Source organism: Ornithorhynchus anatinus, chromosome X5, assembly GCF_004115215.2.
Source record: "Ornithorhynchus anatinus isolate Pmale09 chromosome X5, mOrnAna1.pri.v4, whole genome shotgun sequence".
NCBI lineage: Eukaryota > Metazoa > Chordata > Mammalia > Monotremata > Ornithorhynchidae > Ornithorhynchus > Ornithorhynchus anatinus.
In genome coordinates this window covers 45079350-45104614 of record NC_041753.1, presented here as the reverse complement: position 1 = coordinate 45104614, position 25265 = coordinate 45079350, and the positions used below count along the sequence as shown (strand labels likewise).

At 42.7% G+C, this 25265-nt stretch overlaps 1 protein-coding gene across 9 annotated transcripts in view; it reads right to left on the bottom strand.

Moving 5' to 3' along the window:
• The window catches only part of FREM1 (FRAS1 related extracellular matrix 1), a 157972-nt gene that overhangs the window by 101482 nt on the left and 31225 nt on the right, over positions 1-25265 (bottom strand). For all 9 annotated transcript variants that reach the window (XR_003756015.2, XM_029055735.2, XM_029055733.2 and 6 more), the window contains exons 2-4: positions 18014-18505; positions 2978-3072; positions 310-608 (exon numbers count right to left, since the gene is read on the bottom strand). Coding sequence is in view for 8 of the 9 variants with exons in the window: in XM_029055735.2 (XP_028911568.1) it covers positions 310-608; positions 2978-3072; positions 18014-18247 (628 nt within the window). In the remaining variant the exon portion in view is untranslated. The remainder of the gene's footprint in view (positions 1-309; positions 609-2977; positions 3073-18013; positions 18506-25265) is intronic.

The window sequence follows — 25265 nt, the reverse complement described above, 5'->3', positions numbered from 1 at the left end:
CCCCCAAAGGCACACTCCAACTCCCCCCCCACACACATATATTTTTTCAAGAAAATAAAGGGGTTGCCAAGGAGGCTAGGGGAATCTGTACTGGTAGACCCATTTAAGATCCTGTGAGAATCCCACTTGAACCCTGGCTAATCCACATCAATCTCCACATCAAACACCGCCTTTAATTCTGAGGTTCGCTTGTGTCCCAAGTTAACTGCCATGGTGGAGGATGAGTGCCAACAATCTTTGTAGGTTTCTTTGTAAATGTGTCCTAGATGGTGTGTGGGGATGGATTAAGGTAATTAAAACAGGGCTTACGGAATCCAGGGAAAAAACTATGGGGCTGATCACCCCAAGGTTCCTCTTGGGGCTCCATGATGACAACGTGCCCGTGAGCTGGTAGGTGAGTTTCAAGAGGCTCTAGTCTGATGGTGCACTCCAGACCGATTTTCCTTTCATACTCAAAACTAAGTACGTTCTTATCGATCACTCCAGACAGGCCATTGAACTTAGAGACCTCCAGAGTCCTGGAGGTCATCCGAATGATGTGGCAGTCAGGTTCCAGAAGTTGAATCCGAAGTATGAAGGTTTCTATGAAAGTTTCTGTTTCTGTAAATCTATGAGGAAGGATGAAATGGAAAAGGATAGGACAGGGGTGGTTAGAATAACATCAAGCCATGGCTAACTAAAACCCCTCGGCCAAATAACCACCTCGGCTGTCAGGCTGCTGTCAGGGCTAGAAGAAGAATAAACAACAGGAGTTATTCAGTTGACCTATAATGAGGTAATAAATGAGGTGCTGAGGGACAATCAGGGAATCTGTGTGGCCTAGTGGAAAGAACATGGGTCTGGGTGTCAGAGGACTTTGGTTTTGATCCCAGCTACACCATGTTTCTACTGGGTGATTTGGGGCAAGTTCTTTAAATTCTCTCTACCTCACTTTTCTCACCTGTAAAATGGGAATTCAATAATAATAATAATGGTGGTATTTGTTAAGTGCTTACTATTTGCCAAGCACTATTTTAAGCGCTGTGGTAGATACAAGGTAATCAGGGTGTCCCACATGGGGCTCACAGTCATAATCCCCATTTTACAGATGAGGTAACTGAGGCACAGAGAAGTTAAGTGACTTGCCCAAAGTCACACAGCTGATAAGTGGTGGAGTCGGGATTAGAACTCATGACCTCTGACTCCCAAGCCCGTGCTCTTTCCACTAAGACAAGCTGCTTCTCTACCTGATCTCCCTTCCTTTTAGACTGTGAGACAGGGACTGGGTCTGACCTGATGATCTTATATCTACCCCAGTGCTTAGTATAGTGCTTGGCACTTAGTAAGTGCCTAATACCACAAATAATAATAAATTATCCATAGCCCAACCCAGCTCCATATGCCACATTGAGAAGGCAGTAATCATCCCACCCTTCCTACCTCACACCTTCTTGACACGAAAACATGGAGTGACATTACTGAGTCAGAACTCTCCACATTAGACCGTAAGCTCGTTGCAGACAGGGAACGTGTCAACCAACTCTATTGAATTGTCCTCTCCCAAGCACTCAGATAATACCATTATGATAATAATGTGTCAGTAGTCTTTAACAATCGCACTAGCAGATGTTTGGAGGAGTCAGAGTGATAGCTGCCCTTTTTGACATCCTACCACATGGTTAGGAATACCCCATTTACCATCCTTAAACTTTCCCTCTAGTAACCTATTCTGGACTTCTCACTCATTAATTTTTCCAAAGCTTTCTTGAACCGTTTGAGGTTTTCTCTTTGCACAACTTCCTGGGTAATGAATTTCATATGTATGAAAAAAGTTTTCTTTTAGATTTTTTTCAATCTACTCCCTTAAATCGTCAGTGGTGCACCACGGTGCTGGGATTGTGGAATTTGGTGAGTGAAAATCTGGGTTCACCTTGTTTACACTCCTGAAGATTTTGTAAACTTCTTTTATGACTCTTCCCAGCCTTCATCTTTCCTATCTCAAAAGTCCCAATCTTTGCAATCTATTCTCTTATGGAAGCTTACCTATTTCCCTGATAATGTTAGTTGCTTTACTCTTTAACTTCTCCCATTCTATGGCTTAGTTAATATGTAATCACCAGAATTCCCACTAGCATTCCAGATGTGTGGTACTGTGATTTTAAAAGGTGGCAGTTGGATGCTTATTGCTTTGTTCTCTATATCCTGTCTGATGATACCCAGCATTTTTCAAGTCTGGTTGGCTGACTAGGTACACTGGACCAATGTTTTGAGAGTTGAAACCACAATAATGCTAAGATCTTTTTACTCCATTATCACTGAGTCTTCCCTCGCAAAGCCCAGGAAGAGCTCAAAAGTAAGTGTTAGGAAGGATCAGATTACGTTGGCAGCCCTTTGGGCTGAGAGACTTTGTAATGGTTTTGATGAGCTGTACATCCAAGTTCTTCCAGCTGCAGTTCTTAACAGAATCGCTTGGCAGAGCACCACTACTGTGTGCTGAATGGGATCCTTCCCTTGCTGACACTCTGGACACCTGGGGAGCTCTCATTTACCCTGTGGGTAAGGGAAATTCAGGGTGGCAAAATTTAGCTCCTGATTCATGCTGGATGGAAAGTCATGCACTCCAGTTCCCTACTATATGAGAGGGACTGCAAAATCTGAGATTTAATCATAAAGTTTTCCATTCTCTCTTCAGTTCACCAATTTTTTTAAATGTATCATTGATGTTTTCTCAGGATTGAATATTCAACTGCCTCACATATGTGGGGGAAAACATATTTCTTTCCTTTACATTTCTGAACTCCACACAGGCACAAAACCCAATAATAATTTTGAAAACCCTTGCTGATCTTTAGAGTCTCAAAGAATGGTCTTCCCTGAGGGCTTTGCCTGCTTTCAATATCACTTCCTGCCTCCTCACTCATATATTCAGACCTTTCTAAATAAGGCAAGTGCTCTGTGAAAACACCTATAAGGATGGCCAAGACTCCAGGTTTCTTACCTATATAGCCTAATTTTAACTGTATCTTCATCTAAGATGGGGCATCCATTATGAGTGTACTTCACTTCATTAGGGAGGAAGTGGCAGTCAAATACCTAAAAAGAAAGAGCATTGGAATATTAGCACAAAAATATACCTATTTATTTGCATAATTGACTTGACCGCACAAATACCCCCCCAACCATTTTTTGAGGAGGAAATAAAAGATCTTTTTTTAGCAGCAATAGTTGACATATCCAGACAATTATATCTATGTGAGTAAACCCCTCTTTCAGGGTCGCACCTGGAGAGTTTCCAGTCTCTACCAGTCTCGGCTATGGGAGGGACAGTCAAGCAGCAGTATACCCATTCCATTCCTAGCTTGGGCAGTGGACTAGCGAGTGGAAGGCAATCTGCTACAAGTCAAAACTCTCCCATGCTGGGCAGCAGCGGCATGGGAGAGAGTCAAGGGCGGAGACTCTAGTTTACTGCGCGGAAGGCAATGGTAAACCATTTCCGTATTTTTACCAAGAAAACTCTATGAATACACCACCAGAATGATTGCAGATGGAAAGCGGGGCGTTCTGGGAGAGATGTGTCCATGGTGTCGCAACAGGTAGGACATGACTCGACGGCATAAAACAGTGAATAAATCAATGTACACATGCCTGATGATGGGAATAAATACATTCAGATGATGGATGGGATTATATGACTGGGTTTACAGTGGTAGGAATAATCAGTGAAGGCTTGTTGGAGGAGGTGGGATTTTCAGAGCACCCCCAGTGGTTCAGGAACCACTTCTTGGTAATTACAATAATAATCATGGTACTTGTTAAATGCTTACTTTGTGCCAGACCCTGTACTAAGCGCTGGGGTGGATACAAGCAAATCAGGTTGGACAGAGTCCCTCTCCCACATGGGGCTCACAGTCTCAATCCCCATTTTATAGATGAGGTAAATGAGGCCAAAAGAAGTGAAGTGACTTGCCTAAGGTCACACAGGTGGTGGAGTTGGGATTATAACCCGTGACCTTCTGACTCCCAGGCCTGTACTCTATCTGCTATGTTATGATGATCTTAGCCTCTTGCATTTATGAATTTATTTAATAATAATAATAATAATGGTGGTATTTGTTAAGTGCTTACTATGTGCAGAGCACTGTTCTAAGCGCTAGGGTAGATACAGGGTAATCAGGTTGTCCCACGTGAGGCTCACAGTTAATCCCCATTTTACATATGAGGTAACTGAGGCACAGAGAAGTTAAGTGACTTGCCCACAGTCACACAGCTGACAAGTGACAGAGCCAGGAGTCGAACCCATAACCTCTGACTCCGAAGCCCAGGCTCTTTCCACTGAGCCACGCAACCTCTGCACTTGTGTATATATGCATATTCGCCTGAGTAAGCAATGCTATTTATTCTGATTCCACTGCTTGTGAACATTTCTGTCTTTTACATTAGGGCATGTATTCCTTTTGGGAAGGGATGTCTCCTGTGCTTCCATTGTTCTTCCTAAGCATCTAGTACAGTACATTGTTCATAGTAGGAGCTCAATAAATACCATTACTACTACTACTGCTACTACAAATACTATTACTACTACTAGACCTAGAGAAATATATATTCAAACTGCTGCTACTAAATCTTAAAAGAACGTCTACATAATGTTACCCTCTGTGCACATTGCCTTTGTTACACTTTGTTACACCCTGTTTTATCAGTCCATAACAGACAGTACTGATGGTGAGACCTGGAAGAAAAAATGGAATTGAATCGATTTTACCTAGCAACAGTCATTCCATGAAGGCACTCACAATTGGTTGTGTGAATGATTCATTCTGTTACCGTTCAGTACTCAGGGGACTGTACGTAAAGGTAAGTCTTAAGGATGCCAGAGCTGCATTCTGTTGCCGACGCTTGAGAACGATGGTGAGGCCAACCCCAAGATGGCGATGGTGAAGCCAACCTCCAGATGGCTGCCTTCGTGTCACGTGAACTATTCCAAGATGGCTGCCTTTGTCACATGACCCATTCAAACTTCGCGCACGCGCCACTTTTGTGGGGTGGTAGGGTGTGACAGGAACCGTTACAGGAACCGGTCAAGTGTCATGCGACCACGCAAGTGCTTACTGATTGGCTACTGTTCCTACATGTGTGTAGCTCCGATTGGGCACCCTGCGCGAGTGTTGAGTTCTGCTGTACCAATAAAACTGGCAGGGCAGCCTCGGGTCGGGGCAGCAGTCACTCGTACCCCACTGGGGTGAACGGGCTGCCTGCCACTTTGTTACTGCCTTTCTCTTTGACTCGTTCTCTTGGATCTTTTGTCTCTTCATCAACTAAACGAACTCATACCTGTTAATAACAATTCTCATCTGTTTCCCTCATTCCAATTTTCCATCCTACAACTTGTTACAATAACCAAGCACAACCTCCTTGTAAACTCCTCCAACACTAGGGCCAAAATGAATTGAAGTTTGACACTGAAAGGTTTTGGTCCCATTTGTCTAATGAATCAATGGTATTTACTGAGAGCTAGCTGTGTGCAGAGGGATTGAGAAAATACAATGCAATAGAATTAGTTGGTAGTGCCCATAAGGAGCTTATGGTCTACAGGGGTAAACAGACATTAAGATAAATTACAGATAGGAGAAATAGTAGAGAAGAAGGATAAGTGCATAAGTGTTGTGGATGGGCAGGATATCAGGATATTAGGAAAGTTCAACTTATGGAGTCAGAATGCCACACTATTGTGAACTATTGTAACCCGAACTGGGGAGAGGGAAAAGAGAAGTAAGGTGTTACTGTCAGCTTCTCAGCCCCTTTTTCAGTTGCTGTACACCTGGAAAATCTCAGATCAGCTCCAGATTCCCCAACTACTAATGGCCTCTACCCAGAGTTAGTGTTTCAGCCCTACTAAAATCTTTATCTCCTCCAAGAGACCTTCTCTGACTAAACTCTCATTTCCCCTCCCTTCTGCATCACCTATGCATTTATATGTGTACCCCTTAATTACTCTGATACACATCCCACCCCCAGTCCCACAGCACCTATGTACATATCCATTTACTCTGCTATTTCCCCTATCTGTAATTCATTTTAATGTCTGTCTTCCCCATTAGACTATAAGCTCCATGTCTGCCAACTCTACTGTATCATACTCTCCCAAGTGCTTAGTACACTACTCTGCACACAGTAATTGCTCAGTCAATACCACTGATCGATTAATTGTTTTCTGTGCCCAGTTCAAAAATGGCACCTGAAATGCTATAAAAAATGCTCATATTCAGGGAAAAAGGTGAAGGGAAAAGGGAGGAAGTGCTGGGAGAGAGTCATACCCTTACCCCCAAATTGACCCATTCTCTTGAACACGAACATCTCCTCTGCTTCCTGGAATGAGCTGGGGCTTTCATGCGGGGGGATAAGGAGGTACATTTTGGTTTCACAGACACCAGATGCCCCTTCGCTGACCCAAAAGTTCCAGACATATGCTCCAATAAGTATGTTATGCCAGTCACATAATGTAATGTGGTGAGAGCATATGGATCTATTTGTGGAAGTCTGTAGAATCTACAGCACTTCTCGGTGTGTGGGGGGGGGGGGGGGGGATACCTGATCCCCAACTCTAACTCCAAAACCTTTGGGTTCCCCTTCCAAGCCCCTATAAACAAGTATGCTAATTCTGATCCTTGTACTGAGTGGCAAGAGCCAAAGCGGAGGGGGGTTGGGCATTTAGAATGAAAATACAGAGAATAAAGACATCTGGTGTTGTATCAGCACTAGGTAGGGACCAGGCCTGCCACTACTTGGACAGTCCAGTAGAAAGCAGGACAAATAGCCACCCTATTTCCCAAGCCTTTAAAAGTGACATAGGTTATAGCTGATTCAATGAGCTAATGATCAATCAATCAATCAATCAATGGTATTTATTGAGGACTTACTGTGTGCAGAGCTCAGTACTAAGCACTTGGGAGAGTGCAATACAATTGACTTGTTGGACATGCTTCTGCCCTCAAGGACCTTGCATTTTAGTGGGGGAGGTTGTTTGGACCTTACTGGTTCAGTGTTTTCACCAAGTCCCAGGCTGGGGACATCTAAGGTAACTTTGAGCCCCATGTGGGACAAGGACTGTGTCCAACCTGATTAACCTGTATCTACCCCAGTGCTTAGAACAGTGCTTGACAGAGTAAAAGCTTAGCAAATATAATAATGATAACAACGAACTCAGAAACTCAAAATGGAGCTATCATGGAATGTGATGAAAATGGTAGGAAAGGAAGACAGAAAAATAAAGAGGTACAGAGACACAGAAAGAAAAGACATGCATAGAGAGGGACAGAAAGAGAAGACAAAGGTAGGAAGCACCTATCCATATACACACTGAACCACCACTGCTAACTCCACTGCCATGGCCAATTTTTCATTGCCCTTTAGGCTGCTGCTGCCTGCCCGCTAACCATTTCCCTCTTAATGAGAAATGGTTAGTCAATGGTTAGAGAAGCAGTGTGGTAAGAGAAGCAATGTTGCCTAGTGGATAGAGCACAGGCCTGGGAATCAGACCTGGGTTCTAATCCCAGCTCCACGGCTTGTCTACTATCTGACCTTGGGCAAGTCACTTAATTTATCTGTGCCTCAGTTACCTCATCCGTAAAATTGGGATTAAGACCGTGAGTCCCATATGGGACATAGACTGTGTCCAACCTGATTATCTTGTATCTAGTCCAGCACTTAGAACAGTGCCTGGTACATAGTAAGCACTTAACAAATACCATAAAAGAATTTTTAAAAATTTCAAATAAACTGAGATACCAAATTCCCTCAGGAGGCCTTCCTGGGAGGTTTTGGGACCAGATATGAAATTTGATGGAGAAAACCTAGCCTGAGATTTCAGTTCATTTAGTAATTAAAGGGTTGTTTAATTACTATTCCAGCCTGGTTTATTAATGATGATAATAGCAATAATGATAATAATAAGTGTTCCTTATGTGTCATGCACTGTACTAAGCACCGGGGTTGATACAATATAAGCAGATCAGACACATGGGGCTCACAGTGTAAGAGGGAGGAAGAATGCATATTTTGTCCCCTTTTTACAGATGAGGCAACTGAGGCTCACAGAAGTTAAGTGACTTGCTCAGGGTCAAACAGCAGGCAAGTGGCAGAGCCGTTATTAGAACACAGGTCCTCTGACTAACAAGTCAATGCTCTTTCCACTAGGCCATGCTGCTTTGGTAAAGCTCTCAGGATAATCAAAATTTTGGCTTCTGATTTGCTGTAATCAGAGGTAAGATTTTGAGTTTGAAAGCCAAGATTTCGAGTCTCAAACTTTCGTGGTCACCATAATCCACCCAGGGAATGAATTCATTACTAAGACAATGATTTTCTTTTCTCAAAGACATCATTGGTTCCTCTTTTTAATTGACAAGAAGAGAAATAAGCAAAAGACCTTTCTCCATATCACCTAAAGATAGTGATTGTAACATAAACTCAATCTGCTTTGTTCAATGAAACATCTGTTTTATGTTTCCTAATATGTTTTCCTTTTATAAGAGGCGACAACCGTAATTGTCTATAAATTTACTAACTAAAACAAAGGAGAGCTAAATCATTTTCTAATTACCAGCTAGGTTTGTTTTTTTCCACTTCAACTGCTTTTCAATTACAATTTATAATTAAATTGTCACACATTCTTAACACATTACTCACTTTAATGACAGTAAACCAGTTCAAACTAGAGACTTCTCACTGCTATACTTCCTGTTCAAAAGAGAACCCTCAGCAATAAATCAAGTGTGCTGCCCATCTAGGAAATTTTTCACTTTTGACCATGCTTGATGGACAAAAAGCAATTTTTTCATTATGAAAAGAAATGGGGAGTGACAATCTGAATCTACATGGGACAAACCTAACATTAGGTTGATAAAATGTTACACAATATCTATTTTTCTTCATTGCCCTAGCAAAATCTGTCCTGTTAGTTGCCGACAACAGGGAGATTTACTTTCAGTTGTTCCTGCTTGTGTTTCTGCCTCTGCGATTCTATATATATATAAAATAATAATGTTGGTATTTGTTAAGCACTTACTATGTGCAGAGCACTGTTCTAAACGCTGGGGTAGACACAAGGGAATCAGGTTGTCCCACATGGGGCTCACAATCTTAATCCCCATTTTACAGATGAGGTAACTGAGACACAGAGAAGTTAAGTGACTTTCCCACAGTCACACAGCTGACAAGTGGCGGACAGGGATTCAAACCCATGACCTCTGACTCCAAAGCCCATGCTCTTTCCACTGAGCCATGCTGCTTATACATATATGTATCTGGTATTTGTTAAACATTTACAATATGCCAAGCACTATAATAAGCACTGGGGTAGATGCAACACTGGGGTAGACACACGCCAATCAGGTCCCCCAGAGTAGGAGGGAGAGCAGGTATTGAATCCCCATTTTGCAGCTGAGGGAACTGAAACTCAGAGAAGTTAAGTAAGTTGTCCAAGGTCACACAGCAGGTAATGATAATAATAATGATAATAATGATAGTATTTGTTAAGCGCTTACTGTGTGCCAAGCACTGTTCTAAGCACTGCAGTACTTACAAGGTAATCAGGTTGTCCCACTTGGGGCTCACAGTCTTAATCCCCATTTTACAGATGAGATTACTGAAGCACAGAGAAGTTAAGTGATTTGCCCAAGGTCACACAGCAGACAGGTGGCAGAACAGGGATTAGAACCCATGTCCTCTGACTCCCAAGCCTGTTCCATTTCCACTAAGCCATACTGCTTCTGGCTTCCTCCCCTCCTGCCTTTATCTCCCCCTTCCAATGCCCAACCCCGATGTCTTCATCCCTTACCTTCTCCCTCTGCCAATCTTACCCATGATTGGACCACTGAGTCTAACCCTTGAGATCCCTGCCTCTCTCCCACTTGGAGCTCCAGAAAATCCGCATACTTTATCCTCACCAAGCCAACCTGGAGCCGTGAGCTGGAGCCAGTGTAAGGACTAAGGGCCTTGGGGTTCCAGGGAAAGGAACCGGGCCCAGAACAGTCACTGAGTTGTGAGAGGGTCAGAGCTATGCCTTGGTGCTACTCTGGAATCAGAGCCTAGTGGTGAGGAGTCGTGGTCTACCTCAGACACCCACAGACCAGGATCTCAGCCAGGTTCTTCATCCTACGTGGCACAGACCTGGCTCTCTTTCCTCCCCTTCCCAAATGGTGTAGACCCTGAGGCCATTCTGTGGTCTTGGGCTATGAAACAATATTCTTCCAAGAGGGTCTCTCACAGATTATTTTTGCCCAGGTTTGGCAGAAGCTTGAAATGGCCCCACTCTGAGAACTGCCATAGTGGCACAGGGTGGGGAAAGGGCCCATAGCTGGAAAAGCCCTCAAGTGCCATCTGTCAATCAGGTGAACATGCAATCATCAGGGTTTTTGAGGTACAACTCTGAGGAGTAACTAAAAGTATGTGGGTCTGGGAATAAATTAGCAGGACTCTGTTAGACCTGCTCCATTCAGATTCAGGTCAAAAAATGAATTTTTCAGTAAAGATTCCTTTTAAAAGAGGACTGATCCCATGGAAAGACACAGAATTCACTCAAATTAATGTATCAAGAGAGGTAATCTTAATAGAACACATACTTGGTGGGAATGAGCCTAAATCCATTTTCAAATATCTGTCCAGAGAATGCACTTGTTGGTCCTCAGATCAACTTTGATATTTAAACAAAACCAAAAAATTGGACAGCTGCTAAAACATTTTCTGTTCAAGCCACTTTAAATAGTTCATTAAACTGCAGGGTATTACTTATACAATTTTATTTTTCTAGAAAGCTGGTTTACACAAGCTTCAAGATGAATTTATTATAATATTATATTAAAGAATAACCCATCTCTTTCTCACTCAGCCTCAAGATTTGGGAAATAATCCAACCCGTGTGGTAGATGAGGCAATTTTAATTAGCCAGTACTAATTCCAATTTATACTTTTCCTGTGGTTCAAAAATGTTTTCTAGTGGAAAGAACACAGGCCTGGGAATCAGACGACCTGGGTTCTAATCCAGATCTGCCTCCTGCATGCTGTATGACCTTGGGGAAGCCACTTAACTTCTCTGTGCCTCAACCGTCTCATCTGTAAATTGGACTTTAAATTCCTCTTCTCCCTACTACTTAGATTATGAGCCCCATGTGGGACAAGGACTGTAGCTGACATGATTACCTACCTCAGTGCTTAGTACAGTGTTTTAGCACATAGTAAGCATTTAACAACTATTATTATTATTATCATTATTACTACTACTACTATTACTTTAGGTGGCTGTGACCAGAATCAGAAGCAGCAGAACCAAATAGCAAGAAAAGTCTCTTGGTAGTTTTGGAAAGAGTGTTAAAGGTTTGTTTGCAAAAAATATGATGGAATGAATGAATGAATGAATGAATGAATGAATAAAAAAAAGGATTGTCCAGTTCTGCCAATTCCAGACCTTCACAGGCATCCTAAATCCAAAGGTTTTACACATGATTTAACAGGATTTTACAGGTTCCTAATCACTAACCTTCATCTATTTTTCTTTCAGAGGTTTCAGAAAAAAAATTCTCATTTCTTTCCAAGAAAACAAACCAAAACTTCAAATTCAAAATACAGATGTCAGTGAGGAAGAGGGTGGGCTTCTGGAATTTGACAGGTTTGACTGGTTATGTTGGGAAGACATTAGGGGCCAGAATGGAAGGAAAAAATATATTCAATCAATGGTATTTATTGAGCACTTAATGTGTGTAGAGCACTGTTCTAAGCACTTGGGAGAGTACAATATAACAGAGTCAATAGACTTGTTCCCTGCTCACAGTGAGCTTATAGTCTAGATGACTCTATTCCCTCCCAGAAGGGTGCTTATTGATCCTAGAATTCTAAGACATGTGTGAGGTAGCACTGTCTAAAATTTGAGTGGGGAATTTTTGATTCCCCCTGGAACAACCATGAGAATGCAAGAATTTAATAAAAAAATGAGAGCATGACAACCAAACAGCTGTGAAAGAGACTCTGGGAAGGCTGAATAAACACAAACAGAATTCCAGAGGAGCAAATACAAAGTAAGGCATACCTAGGGCCAAAACCCCATCCAAGGAAATGCAGAACAATTTGCAATACAGTTAATCTAAAATCCACAAGCATACAAAATCCAAAATCCAGTATATACTTTTCCACCTGAAGGTTCTGACTTCATTTTAACAAAAATCCCAATCATTATTTTATATAGCCTTTAATATTTGTAGATAGCATTTAGAACCTACATAACATAACAGGGAAGCAGCGTGGCTCAATGGAAAGAACCCGGGCTTGGGAGTCAGAGGTCACGGGTTTGAATCCTGGCTCTGCCACTTAGCTGTGTGACTGTGGGCAAGTCACTTAACTTCTCTGTGCCTCAGTTACCTCATCTGTAAAATGGGGATGAAGATTATGAGCCTCATGTGGGACAACCAGATTGCTCTATATCTACCCCAGCGCTTAGAACAGTGCTCTGCACATAGTAAGTGCTTAACAAATACCAACATTATTATTATAACATATATATTGATATAGATAGATATCTGTTGAGGATATGGACATAGAGAGGTTCAGTCAGATCATTATTTATATCTCAAAAGATCTAAAAATGACCAAAATCTAACTCCAAATATTGCTTGGTCTCAAGGATTGCAAATCTTTGGATAGTCTGCCATTATAAAACTACTTATGATGGCAGCAAAAATTTTCCATGTCTGTATTAAGGACATAGAATCATGGAGCAGAGGTGGGCCTTAATAATAATAACAATAATAATAATAATAAGTGGGCCTTAAGAATTACAACCTTAACTAAGTATGGTGGTGGTGTCAATAGTGATGGGAAAATTGGGAAGAAGAGAGGGTTTGGGCACCAAGATGAGGAGTTCTGATTTGGACATGTTAAGTTCCCTCCCAAAATCTTCTTCCTCCGATTTTCCATTCACTATTGACACCACCACCATCCTCCCTGCCTCACAAGCAGTCAACCTTAGCATTATCCTTGACTCCTCTCTCTCCTTCAACCTGCATAATCAGTCAGTCAATCCGTGGTATTCTTGAAGCTTACTGTGCGCAGGGCACTGTACTAAGCTCTTGGGAGAGTACATTGCCACTGAGTCAGTAGACACATTCTCTCCTCAACAAGCTTAGTGAGTCTAGGCTGCATATTTAGTCACCAAATTTTGTTTGTTCTATCTTCACAACATCTCCAGAATTTGCCCCTTCTTTCTCAACTAAACTGTCACTACACTGGTTCAAGCAATCGCCATATACCTCACATAGACTACTGCATTTGCCTCCTTGCTGACCTCCTTGCCTCCAGCCTCTGCCCTCTCCAGTCCATACTTGACTCTGCTGCTCAAATCATTTTCCAGAATCACTGTTCTGCACATTCCCCAACTCATCCTTTAAACTAGTTTAAATTCACCCTTCCTTCCTTCTGCAATGCCTCCTTGCTTCGACTTGTTCTGTCATCAGTTACTTGTTTCTTTTGATCTTATTCATTCATTCATTCAATAGTATTTATTGAGCACTTACTATGTGCAGAGCACTGTACTAAGCGCTTGGAATGAACAAGTTGGCAACAGATAAAGACAATCCCTGCCATTTGACGGGCTTACAGTCTAATCGGGGGAGACAGACAGACAAGAACAATGGCAATAAATAGAGTCAAGGGGAAGAACATCTCGTAAAAACAATGGCAACTAAATAGAATCAAGGCGATGTACATTTCATTAACAAAATAAATAGGGTAATGAAAATATATACAGTTGAGCAGACGAGTACAGTGCTGAAGGGATGGGAAGGGAGAGGGGGAGGAGCAGAGGGAAATGGGGGGAAAAGAGGGTTAAGCTGCGGAGAGGTGAAGGGGGGCGGTAGAGGGAGTAGAGGGAGAAGGGGAGCTCAGTCTGGGAAGGCCTCTTGGAGGAGGTGAGTTTTAAGTTGGGTTTTGAAGAGGGGAAGAGAATTAGTTTGGCGGAGGTGAAGAGGGAGGGCATTCCAGGACCGCAGGAGGACGTGGCCCAGGGGTCGACGGCGGGATAGGCGAGACCGAGGGACGGTGAGGAGGTGGGCGGCAGAGGAGCGGAGCGTGCGGGGTGGGCAGTAGAAAGAGAGAAGGGAGGAGAGGTAGGAAGGGGCAAGGTGATGTAGAGCCTTGAAGCCTAGAGTGAGGAGTTTTTGTTTGGAGCGGAGGTTGATAGGCAACCACTGGAGGTGTTTAAGAAGGGGAGTGACATGCCCAGATCATTTCTGCAGGAAGATGAGCCGGGCAGCGGAGTGAAGAATAGACTGGAGCGGGGCGAGAGAGGAGAAAGGGAGATCAGAGAGAAGGCTGACACAGTAGTCTAGCCGGGATATAACAAGAGCCTGTAGCAGTAAGGTAGCCGTTTGGGTGGAGAGGAAAGGGCGGATCTTGGCAATATTGTAAAGGTGACACCGGCAGGTCTTGGTAATGGATAGGATGTGTGGGGTGAACGAGAGAGACGAGTCAAGGATGACACCGAGATTGCGGGCCTGAGAGACAGGAAGGATGGTCATGCCATCCACGGTGATAGGGAAGTCTGGGAGAGGACCGGGCTTGGGAGGGAAGATGAGGAGCTCAGTCTTGCTCATGTTGAGTTTTAGGTGGCGGGTTGACATCCAGGTGGAGACATCCCGGAGGCAGGAGGAGATGCGAGCCTGAAGGGACGGGGAGAGGACGGGGCAGAGATGTAGATCTGCGTGTCATCTGTGTAGAGATGGTAGTCAAAGCCGTGAGAGCGAATGAGTTCACCAAGGGAGTGAGTGTAAATGGAGAACAGAAGAGGGCCAAGAACTGACCCTTGAGGAACTTCAAAAGTCAAAGGATGGGAGGGGGAGGAGGCGCCTGCGAAGGAGACTGAGAATGACTGGCCAGAGAGATAAGAGGAGAACCGGGAGAGGATGGAGTCTGTGAAGCCAAGGTGAGATAAGGTATGGAGGAGGAGGGGATGGTCGACAGTGTCAAAGGCAGCAGAGAGGTCAAGGAGGATTAGAATGGAGTAGGAGCCATTGGGTTTGGCAAGAAGGAGGTCATGGGTGACCTTAGAGAGAGCAGTCTTGGTAGAGTGGAGGGGACGGAAGCCAGATTGGAGGGGGTCCAGGAGAGAATGGGAGTTAAGGAATTCTAAGCAGCGATTGTAGACGACTCGTTCTAGGATTTTGGAAAGGAAGGGTAGTAGGGAGATAGGGCGATAACTGGAAGGGGAAGTGGGGTCGAGAGTGGGTTTTTTTAGGATGGGGGAGACGTGGGCATGTTTGAAGGCAGAGGGGAAGGAGCCTTATTCTGATTCCAGTAAATATTGAGATCAGCAGTTCTTTCTCTGATTAATACAATCAAAGCCAAGCAAATTGAAGGCATCCACAACCAAGCAGAGCCAACAGGACAGAGGTACAGATGGGGCATTTTCCCAACTGTTTTGTTCATTCATTCAATTGTATTTGTTGAGTGCTTGCTGTGTGCACAGCACTGTACTAAGTGCTTAGAATGTACAATTCCACAACAGATAGAAACAATCCCTGCCCAGCAACGGACTCACAGTCTAGAAGGGAGAGACAGATAACAAAACAAGTAGTCAGGCATCAATACCATATTTATATTAATGTCTGTCTTCCCCCCAGATTGTAAGCTCTTTCTGGAAAGGGAACATGTCTACCAACTCTGCTATAATGTACCCTCCCAAGCACTTAGTACAGTACTCTGCACACAGTACATACCATTGATGATGATGATGATGATGATGGACCAGATTTATCAGATCAGGCTGATTTCATTCAAAATGTCAGATATTCTCCTAGGGTTTTTTGTTTGGGAAAAATATTTTAAATGCCAGTCTGGTACTAAAACATTACTGACAAAAGAGCATGTGAGAGCTAGGTAATATATTTTGCATTAATCAAGTTATTTATTAGAAAACAGTGCCCAGTTTAACATGGAGCCACCAGAAAGTGAATAATTCCAGAAAAAAAGCAATTCTGCAGGAATGGAAAAAAGATCCTATGAGGAAAATTAAACCAATTGGTATTGTTTAATCCAGGGAAAAGAAGGCTAAGGGTGGCAATATTGTCTTCAGGAATATGAAGAGTTTTTAATTTGAATATTAACCATTTGTTCTCCATGGGAAGAGATTGAAATTTTAGCAAGAGAGTTGGTGAAAGAGTAGTAGTATAAGTGGAGTAGTGCAGATAGATTGAAATTTTAGCAAGATAGTTGGTTAGGGAGCAGTAGTTTAAGTGGAGTAGTGCAGATGGGGCAGCCCATAGCAAGTGCGGGGGGAGAAGAGGTACTTTCTGAAAGGAGCTAGAGTGACACTTCCTTGAACTCCACCCATGCCTCATCTCCTGCACCAAAATACGCCTCCTCCCTCCACTTCAGACCTCCACTTCTCCAACCTGGAAGTTCTTACACTAGCACTAACACTTATACTCTAGCAGGGGAGACAGCAAAAAATAGTTACAACTAGAGCAAACAAATAAATAATTCAATGTAAAATTGAATAAACATATATGCCCAATCTGAGGATGGGTGTATATTAAATTATATTTGGTTGGCCTGTCAATGTGGATGAAATCAATCGATCTATCAGTAAGTAGCAGTTCTTGAGCCCTAATGTGGGCAGTACACTGTCCTGTGTAAATTACTGATATGTACATAAATGCTGTGGGGCTGAGGTCGGGGTGAATATCAAGTGGTTAAAGAGTAGAGATCCAAATGCAAAGGCACTGCAGAAGGGAGAGGGAATAGGTGAAAAGAGGGTTTAATTAGGGAAGGCTTCTTGGAAAAGATGTGTTCAAATGAATAATACTCAATCATCCATTTCATTTGGACTATAAACATCTGGCCTATGACTCATTCTACGAAATTGGATTGAAAATATCGTGATCTAGAGCTCAAGCAATTTGGACTACTTGAATACAGTCAGGATGGAAATACACACAGGGATATTCTCTCCTGTGGTGATTTTGAGGGTTTCAGGATGAAGATAGAATTAAAAAAGTGAAGAAGGGGGCGACTAAATTTGAGAAGAAAATCTGAACTGATTCTTATTCTTTCTGAACAAACATTCCATTAATTCCCACCACCTAACTCCCTTATGGCACACGTCTACTCTAGCCAGGCTGTGAGGCAGAAATAATGCTCACAAAAACAGCAAGGAGGAACATTTCATGACAGGGCAAAGTGCAGCTATGGGCCTTGTTTTACAAATCAAATACACTGTCCCCATTTGAGAGTGAAATTATATTGTTTTCTATAGATCTGAATGCATCCTTGAAGCTCTGGTGGGAAGTTCTGTAAAGGACAGTATTCACCAGAACAATGAGTAGCAGAAAACAAACGTGGGAAATAGATTTTGAGACTCCTTAGTAGAAATGTTAAACAGGCTTTTTATAGCATGACCATCTGTTTGCATTTACTACACTGCACCAACAACACTGTGTGCATGGGGCTACTTTGGGTAATTGAAAAGGAAAAAGTTTCCCACATAGTGATGGCATGACTAACAAATGAATGCTTCACCCAGCTTCAGAATATCTTATCCTTGGGTTATTTGTTACCCTTCTTCTATGTCCACAAACAGCTGGAGGAATTTTTCTCCCTAGAAAAAACAGGGCAGCATTTTCTAAGGTTTTCTGGTTTGGTGCAGTACATCAGCCTGGAAACCTAGATACCGCTCTACTCCATCTTCTTCTACATGTGTTATTTTAGTCGGGAGTAAACACTGCTGGTTCCAAAGTTAAGATTTGCCAGCCAAGCATTTGAGAAGAAAAGTTGTGCTTCAAACAGAAAAACTGTTTAAGACTAGGTGAGCTAATTTAAGTTTCCCTTATCTTTCCAGTTCTGACCCTCGATATGATTCTAAAACAGCATACACCGATTGATTGATTGATTGATACATATATGTCACACACATAACACTCTCTCTCTCTCAGGGATGGAGGAAGGTGGAGGATGGAAGAAGGATAATACAATATAGAAAATTTCCAGTGGGACCTACCTGTGGAGTGAGTTTTCCAACTCTCTGGGTTATTGGCTCATCCATCACCACTTCCACTTTGCAGGCATCTTTCTCTTTGGGAATGGAAAACTGCAGGTCTTCTACTGACAGGAAAGCAGACTGGCCCTTCATCACACTCATCCCACGGTTGATGCTGATAAAGGAAGAATCGATGAGGCAGCTCCAGGTCAGCAGCAGCAAAGGAAACAGCTCACCTCTTCCAAGAGGAGTCATGCTATCAGGGAAAATAGCTCCTTTCCACTAATAAAACTCCCTAAACAATAGCGGTCTTCTCTTCTTCCTTCAGAAGTGTCAACACATAGTCCAGGGTCATGACTTGGGGTGCGTTGATAATAAGAGGTGCTCCTTTTATTGAAATTTGGACAAGGAAGTCTTTCAAGAAATCCTGGGGCTTTTAATAAAACTCGCTGATCAATTCTGACAACGCCAGAAAGATTAATGTGCCTTCAGAATGCTTTCAGTTTTCTAATCCTGCAAATGGGAGAAGGGGTAGGAGGGAAAGGGAGAGAGATTCAAAAGTATTGAGTGGCTAGAAACAAAGATTGGTAAAGACAAAGGAATCTTTCAACCAGCCTATAATTTCAGGTAAATTAAAAACAAATAAACTAACTTGACCCGGGGACAGAGCTGAAAGCTGGTGAAGCCAATTAATTATGTGGCCTGTATCTATGGCTTACTGCCTTCCTCAGTAACACTCTTTAGCAGGATTGCGTGGTCCCAAAGGAGTTTCTATTGCTGGTTTTAAGATGAATAGATATATATTGATTCCCTCTGTGGCCTGAGGCAAGAAACTGCACTGTTAGCTTCACTGTCCTCATTTAAAATTCGAATTACTACTCAATTGCTCCACAGAGGCAGGAGAAATTAGTTAGCATTTGTATAAGCCTACACTACAATATACCCTTTGGGTTGTAATTGTGCTTCCAAGGCAGCAGGGCAGTCAATGTAAATGGAAACATACAATATGGATGCCAGGGTCATCAACAGCCAGGTAAATGTGATGTAATTACTGCTATATCCTGGTTAGCGCTCTTAATTGGTACCATGAAAACAGAGCTTTAGGCAAAAGAGCACTAAGTGAAGTTTTCTTTCCCACATTCCATTAATACATTCTCAAAATTTAAAAATGTGACGCGAGCAATAGAAGTATATTTCAAAGAGATTAAAACAGTTACATGATCAAATAGCAATGCAACTATGAACCAATGATAAAAATATTTTTAATTCAATTTTACCGGTGGATAGGTAAATAACTTTTTCAAAGCTTTACCTTTCACATCCTATTCAGCAAAATGTCACCTTGTGCTAAGGCACTTGAGATCTCTCATCCATGCTAAGTAGACTTTCCACTACCTAATCTTCCATTACAATAGGCGCTAATCATTCTATTTAAAGCACTTCAAAGACGGAGGAACAGAGGAACTGAGTTATTTAAGCTAAAGTAAACTTTGGAGCATTATCAATCAACTAATGGTATTTACTGAGTGCTTATCTGTGTGCAGAGCACTGTACTAAATATTTGGGGGATGATCCCTGCCCTGTTGTTTTAGAAAAATAATAACAATAATGATAATGGTATCTGTTAAGCAACTACTATGTGCCAGGAATTGTAGGAAGCACTGGGGTTAATTATGTTAATTTATTTGTTAATTATGGTATTTGTTAAGCGCTTACTATGTGCAAAGCACTGTTCTAAGCGCTGGGGTAGATACAGGGTAATCAGATTGTCCCACGTGAGGCTCACATTTTTGAATCCCCATTTTTGCAGATGAGGTAACTGAGGCACAGAGAAGTGAAATGAGTTGTCCAAGGTCACACAGCAGACAAGTGGCGGAGCGGGGATTAGAACCCAAGACCTCTGACTCCTAAGCCCGGGCTCTTTCCGCTAAGCCACGCTGCTTCAATACAAGCAAATTGGTTGATACAAGCAAATTGGATTGGACTGTAAAATGGGTCACGTGGGGCTCACAGTCTTAATCCCCATTTTACAGTTGAGGTAATTGAGGCACTGAAGTTTAGTGACTTGCACAAGGTCACACATCAGACAAGTGGCAGATCTGGGATTAGAACTCAGGTCCTTCTGCTTCACAGGCCCATGCTCTATCCACCAGGCCACACTGCTTCTCAATAAACCAAATAGAGTGAAGTAAAGACTGGAGTGGGAAAAAAGAGGAGGCAGGATGATAAGCAAGGAGGCTGATACTGTACTAAGGGTAGAATAGGATAAGTGCTTGAATCACTGTGGTAGCAGTGTGGATGGAGAGGAAAGGGCGGATTTAGCAATGTTGTCAAAGTTGAACCAAAAGGATTTAATGAAAGATTGAATGAATGAGTGGATTGAATGAGAGAGATGAGTGGAGGACAGTGACAAGGATATGGGCTTGTGAGACAGGGAGGGTGGTGGTGCTGTCTACAGTGATTGAAAGACAGGAGGAGGACAGGGTTTTGGTGCGGAGATGAGAAGTTCTATTATGGATATGTGAAGTCTAAGTTGTCGGCTGGACATGCAAATAGAGATTTTCTGAAAGCAGGAGGAAATATGATATTGCAGAGATGGAAAAAGATCGGGGCTGGTGATGTAGATTTGTGCATCATACACATTTAGATGGTAGTTGAAGTCATGGGAGCGAATGAGTTCTCCAAGAGAGTGGGTGCAGATGGAGAATAGAAGGGGACCGAGAACTGAGCCTTGAGGGATCCCCACTGTCAGAAGGTGGGAGGCAGAGGAGGAGCCTGCAAAAGAAACTGAGAAGGAAAGGCCAGAGAGAGAGGAGGACAGCCAGGAGAGGACAGTATCAGTGAAACCATGGTTAGATATTGCTTCCAGGAGAAGAGGGCGGTCCCACAGTGTCAAAGGCAGCTTTGAGGTTGAGGAGGATTAGGATGAAGTAAAGACCGTTGGATTTGGCTGGAAAAAGATAATTGGTGATCTTGGAGATGGCAATTTCTATAGAGTAAAGGGGGAGGAAGCTGGTCAACGGGTCAGTCAGTGGAACGGGTCAAGGAGAGTGTTGGAGGAGAGAAAATGGAGCCAGTGGGGGTAGACAACTCACTCAAGGAGCTTGGAGAGGGTGTTTGGTAGGAGGAAGATGGGATGATAACTGGAGGGAGCCATGAGGGTCAAGAGAGGGTTTTTTTAGGATAGGGGATACGCGAGCATGTTTGGAAAGCAGTGGAAAGTAAACAGTTGAAAACAGTTGAAAACAGTCAGAGAGGGAAGAAGGAAGAGGCTAGCATTTTGATAAGTTGACAAGGGATGGGGTTGGAGGCGCAGGTGGAGGGGGTTGATTTTGAGAGGAGATGGGAGATCTCTTGAGATACTGCTCGGAAAGATGGGAGAGTAAAAGAAAGGGTAGGAGCAAGGAGGGACTGGAGAGGAGCAGGGGAAATTTCAGAGAGATCAGGCCTGTTGGTTTCAATTATCTCAATAAAGTATGCAGCCAGGTCATTAGGGGCAAGAGATAGTGGGGGGCAGAGGGAACAGGGGTTTTGAGGAGGGAGTTAAACATTTGAAACAACTGCTGAGGGTAATAGGCATGGGAGTCAATAAGGATGGAGTAATAATGTTTCTGAATAGAGAAGAGGGCAGAGAATTGGAGGATGAAGTTGAGAGGGACGAGGTTGGCCGGATATCCGGATTTCTGCCAGCAGGATATTTGCATATTAACATTTCTTGAAACCAAGAAAACATCAGACCAAAAACATACAAGTAAATCTAATTGTTCTGTATACACATTTTTTCTTATTAGAGATTTGTAAGTTCAATAGAATCAAAAAAAACAGCTGTGGTTTTACTTTGCTTTACTGTCAGCTGACGCCTCTTTTCTGATGTTCATCAGTCAGACTGTCTCAGTGTCTAAATTTTGTTCTGTATTCAATTGAGGTTTTCTTTCAATCATTAAGGAGGTCAAGACTTAGAGTACATCCCAGCATGATACCTAAACAGCAGCTGATTTTTCCAGTTACATGTAGCTTGCACAGCTATACATAAATCAAAGCTCAAGAAGAGTCAGAACCAAGAGTGTGGGAATCATTCTGGGCCTCTGTACTAAGCAGATCCTGATGTTTGTCTTTTCAAGGTCAACTTTTCTAGGTCTTTTCTAGCATGGAAGCTCTACACTAAACTATAATGATCCTGGGCAAAGGTGAAGTCAGCAACAATTTTTCTGCTATGAAGGATACAGTGTCAGGCTCACAGCAATACAAAGTCAAGGATTCTATTTACTGTTTAGGTTTTTCAAATTATGCCCTCCTTCAAATGTGGACTCAGTTTAAACATTCAGAAAGGGAACTGTAGCAGTATTGAAAACAATAAGCCAGAAATGACAATTTCCAGCTGCAACTGAAAACACTTTAGGACACTTTAAAAGGATGAGTCTTTTAGAATTCCCTAGAGGCCAATTCAATCTGGTTCTGTTGGATTGGTTGAAGCGAAACACAAATAGGGATTTGGGGTTTTTTGAGGTTTTTTTCTGTAAATGGGAGTCCCCACCTCTGATAAACAGAAAACAAGGATTCAGTCACAATAGTAGAGCAAGCACTTAGGCTAGAGAAAGATAAGTGGAGGAAGGAGGGATTGTTTGTAAAGTTCCATTTTGTTTTTTTAAAGAGCACAATCACCCAAGGTGACACCAAACACTGTGCTGAGTCTCCAAGCTCCAGTTTCCAGGACAAACCTAATTGGGGGATCTTATCTCCATAACCCAGTTTCACAGCCAGGCTTAGATGCAGAAGTTGATAGTTCTGGGGACTTTTGGTCGAAAAAGCACTATCTATATGTATCAAAATAATAATAATAATGGTATTTGTCAAGCACTTACTATGTGACAAGCACTGTTCTCCTTCAATGGATACTATTTTTCATATAAGCCCCTTGAAAATTGAATCTGGAAACTAGTAGAAGGAGCTAACCTCTACTTTTTGAAGTATATGTATGGAGAGAGGGAAAGAGGGAGCGAATGGATGACAAAAGTTATCTGAACCCACATCATGCAGGGTTTTGTTAATTGTCAGCACCACAGAAAAATTATTAAACCAGCACCCAGCACATATTCGGGACTTGAAAATTCATATACAGGTGGGTGGGTCTTGGAAAGGGGTCAAGCCATCAGCCACAGCCTTCCTGCCAGCTTGTCTCTGACCTCTGAACTGGCCCCACCTAGAGGAAGAGGAGGTAACAGAGACAGCTGGAAGTGAGAGCAGGGCAAAGAGCCACCGGAAAGCTACCAAGAAGGATTGTGAACTACTACTTAGCAACCTCTGTCCTAAACTGATTTTGCAACATAAATGATCATTTATCTACATGGCTCCTTATTGCAGCTGTTCCCCAGCACCCCACAGGCCTCATGCCATACCTGTAAACCAGCTTTGTGTAAATTCCACTGGCCCATTGCCTGTCATTGCAGTTTTTCTCAATGAGGAAACTATATTCTCCAAGTGCATTAGTGTTAACTAATAGGAGATATCATTTCAACAAATGAAAATATCCTATTTTTCAGAGTAGCTCAGTGGATTTCTTTCTAGGGAACAAACTTAATTGTCAGAGTGAATTGCAATGAGATTTTAGAATGTGGTAAAAGACAGTGGCTCTTGCCTCAAATCATCATCATCATCATCACTGTGGTACTTGTTAATCAAGCTCTTATTCATTCAGTCATTTATTGAGAGCTTACTGTGTGCAGAGCACTGTACTAAGGGCTTGGGAGAGTACAATACAACAATAAACAATCATATTCCCTGCTACTTGGGGAAGCAGCGTGGCGCAGTGGAAAGAGCATGGGCTTTGGAGCCAGAGCTCATGAGTTCGAATCCCAGCTCTGCCACTTGTCAGCTGTGTGACTGTGGGCAAGTCACTTAACTTCTCTGTGCCTCAGTTCCCTCATCTGTAAAATGGGGATTAAGACTGAGAGCCCCACGTGGGACAACCTGATTCCCCTGTGTTTACCCCAGTGCTTAGAACAGTGCTCTGCACATAGTAAGCGCTTAACAAATACCAACATTATTATTATTATTATTACTGTGCTAAGGCTAAGGTAGATACAATATAATCAAATCAGACACAGTCCCTGTCCCCCAAGGGCTTTACAATCTAAGGAGAGGGAGAACTGGAATTTAATCCCTATTTTACAGGCAAGGAAACTGAGGCATAGAGAAATCAACTTGCCTTAGGTCACGCAGCAGGCAACTGGTGGAGCTGGGATTAGAACCCCAGTCTCCTGACTCCCTATTTTATGATCTTTCCACTAAGGCCATGTTGCTTCATTCATTGATGGATAATACAAAATGAGGCTAGAGAAGCAGCATGGCCTAGTGGACAGAGCACAGGCCTGGGAGTGAGAGGACCTGGGTTCTAATCCCAGCACCACCGCTTGTCTGCAGTATGACCTTGGGCAATTCACTTAACTTCTCAAATACCATCATTATTATTATTATTAGTATCCTGGCTCTGCCATGTGCCTGCTGTGTGACACTGTCAGTCAGTCATCACCCCATCTTATTCTACTTTCACAACATCTCTAGAATCATGCTCTTTTATGGTATCTATGAAGCACTTACAATGTGCCAGGCACTATACTAAGCTGTGGGGTAGATACAAGTTAATCAGGTTGGACACAGTCCATATTCTATATGAGACACAGTTCTGATCCCCATTTTACAGCTGAGATAACTGAGGCACAGAGAAGTTAAGTGACTTACCCAAGGTCGCACAGCAGACAAGTGGCAGAGCTTGAATTAGAACCCAGGTCTTTCTGACTTCCAGGCCTGTGTTCTATCCACTAGGTCATGCTGCTTCTCTTCTCCCAACTGCTACCACACTCGTCCAAACACTTTTCATATCCCATTTTGACTATCACATCAACCTCCTTGCTGACCTCCCTGCCTCCAGCCTCTCCTTTCTCTGATCTATCTTTGCTCTGCTGCTCAGATCGTTTTCCATAAACATCATCCTGTGTACATATCCCACACTCTTAAAAAACCTCCAGTGGTTATCTATCCCTCTCTGCAACAAGCAGGAATTCCTAACCAATAGCTTTAAGGCACTTAGTCAGTTTTCTCCCCACTACTCATTCTCACTTCCCTCCCACTTCAACCCAGTTTACAGATTTCACTCTAATGCCAACCTACTCACTATACCTTGAGTTCCTGTCTCTCGCAGTAGACCTCTTGCTCACATCCTCCCTCCTGCTTCCCTCTTATGGCACAATCCCTATTTTTGCTTCATTTCTACCAG